This window comes from Penaeus monodon, chromosome 28 (assembly GCF_015228065.2).
Source record: "Penaeus monodon isolate SGIC_2016 chromosome 28, NSTDA_Pmon_1, whole genome shotgun sequence".
Lineage (NCBI taxonomy): Eukaryota > Metazoa > Arthropoda > Malacostraca > Decapoda > Penaeidae > Penaeus > Penaeus monodon.
The window spans coordinates 33,546,719-33,548,338 of record NC_051413.1 but is presented as its reverse complement, the minus strand read 5'-3'; the positions used below and the strand labels follow the sequence as shown (position 1 = coordinate 33,548,338).

At 46.5% G+C, this 1,620-nt stretch overlaps 1 protein-coding gene across 1 annotated transcript in view; it reads left to right on the top strand.

Annotated features, from left to right (window-relative positions):
• The window catches only part of LOC119591519 (sodium channel protein para-like), a gene marked incomplete in the record, with an annotated part of 263,120 nt that overhangs the window by 190,904 nt on the left and 70,596 nt on the right, over positions 1–1,620 (top strand). Inside the window, 3 exon segments of the mRNA XM_037940268.1 lie at positions 26–199; positions 516–678; positions 898–1,094. Coding sequence (XP_037796196.1) covers positions 26–199; positions 516–678; positions 898–1,094 — 534 coding nt within the window.

Genomic DNA, 1,620 nt, shown 5'->3' with positions numbered 1-1,620 from the left:
AACACCTCTTGTACCGCCCCGACAGTTTTTTACGGCCACCTTCAGTATCGAGTGCTTCGCCAAAATCATCGCCATGAGTCCCAAGTATTACCTCCAAGAAGGGTGGAATATCTTCGACTTCATCATCGTGGCGCTGTCGCTACTCGAGCTGGGTCTTGCCAACGTGTCTGGCCTGTCGGTGTTGAGGTCGTTTCGATTGGTGAGTGGGAAGATCCCCTATTTATTTATGACCTCTGTTTTCTATAGTGAGAGCGAGACCACCATTTTCAGAGCCAGGTCCTCTTTATTATAGTGAGAGCGAGGTCTTCTTCATTAGTTCATTGCGTTTTTTTTCTCTCACTGCCTTCGGCGCCTCGTAAAACCCAGTCAAATCATTGATTTAATAATATTCTTTAATAGCATTTATTTCTTTACTATTTCATTCATTAAATTCTAACATAGCATATTTGTGAAGAAAAAGCTGTACTGTTCCGTCGCTGTTCTTATGCCAATCCCTCTTCCTCTTCCCTCTGTAGCTTCGTGTCTTCAAGCTGGCGAAGTCTTGGCCGACACTCAACCTCCTCATTTCCATCATGGGTAAGACCGTTGGCGCCTTGGGTAACCTGACCTTCGTCTTGTGTATTATCATCTTCATTTTCGCCGTCATGGGCATGCAGCTCTTCGGCAAGAATTACACAGGTGAGTCCCCAATCCTCGGTAAGAGACGCTATTCTGATATTCCACAATTGCCGTGAATCCCTTTGAGACTGAATCCTTATTCATTGTTCGAAACTAATTTATTAAAAAGACAACAGGAAATGACTTGAAATGCTGAGGACGTTGTAACTGGTGCCAAACACATCGAAATAAACCCGAGACCAACGGCTGTTCTGAACAAACGCACCTATCTCCTTCCAGACAACGTGAGCCGCTTCAAGCCGAGCGCCGACGGCCAACTGCCGCGCTGGAACTTCATAGATTTCATGCACTCGTTCATGATCGTGTTCCGGGTGCTGTGCGGAGAGTGGATCGAGAGTATGTGGGACTGCATGCTGGTCGGCGATTGGCCATGCATCCCCTTCTTCTTGGCCACTGTCGTCATCGGAAACTTGGTCGTAAGTGTCTCCTGTGTCATTCGTTTTAGGTAAAGGGAGAGTGACAAGAGATTCGGCAGCGTAACGCGGAAAAGGAACGTCTGTGGTTGGTTTCGTGTATTTGTCTACCCGTTTGGAGGGCGGGCACGAAACAGCCCGTTGTACCCGAGACGCGTTTATTGGAAGACGAGACTTGTAGGGAAGTCGGGAGGCGGGGCATGGGCTCGGAGGGGGCGGGGCGAGGTGGAACGAGACACAAGGGGGGGAGGAGCTTCGAAAAAAACGTCGCGGGGTGTGATGCTGCTCGTTTTCTATTTGTGGAAATGTTAAGTTGCTTCTTAATCTGCAATCGGTTTGTAAATGAAATAATTATGAAAACAGAATTATTATGTAATTCTAGACCAAATTACCTGTAAATATAATATAATAGAGAGAAAGCTGTTAATGTGATTAGCATATTAACAATCCCGCTTCACTCCATATACCGCCATTGACTACAACAACAAAATTAAATAAACTTCCGCCGATAAACCGCGCCTCCCGTACG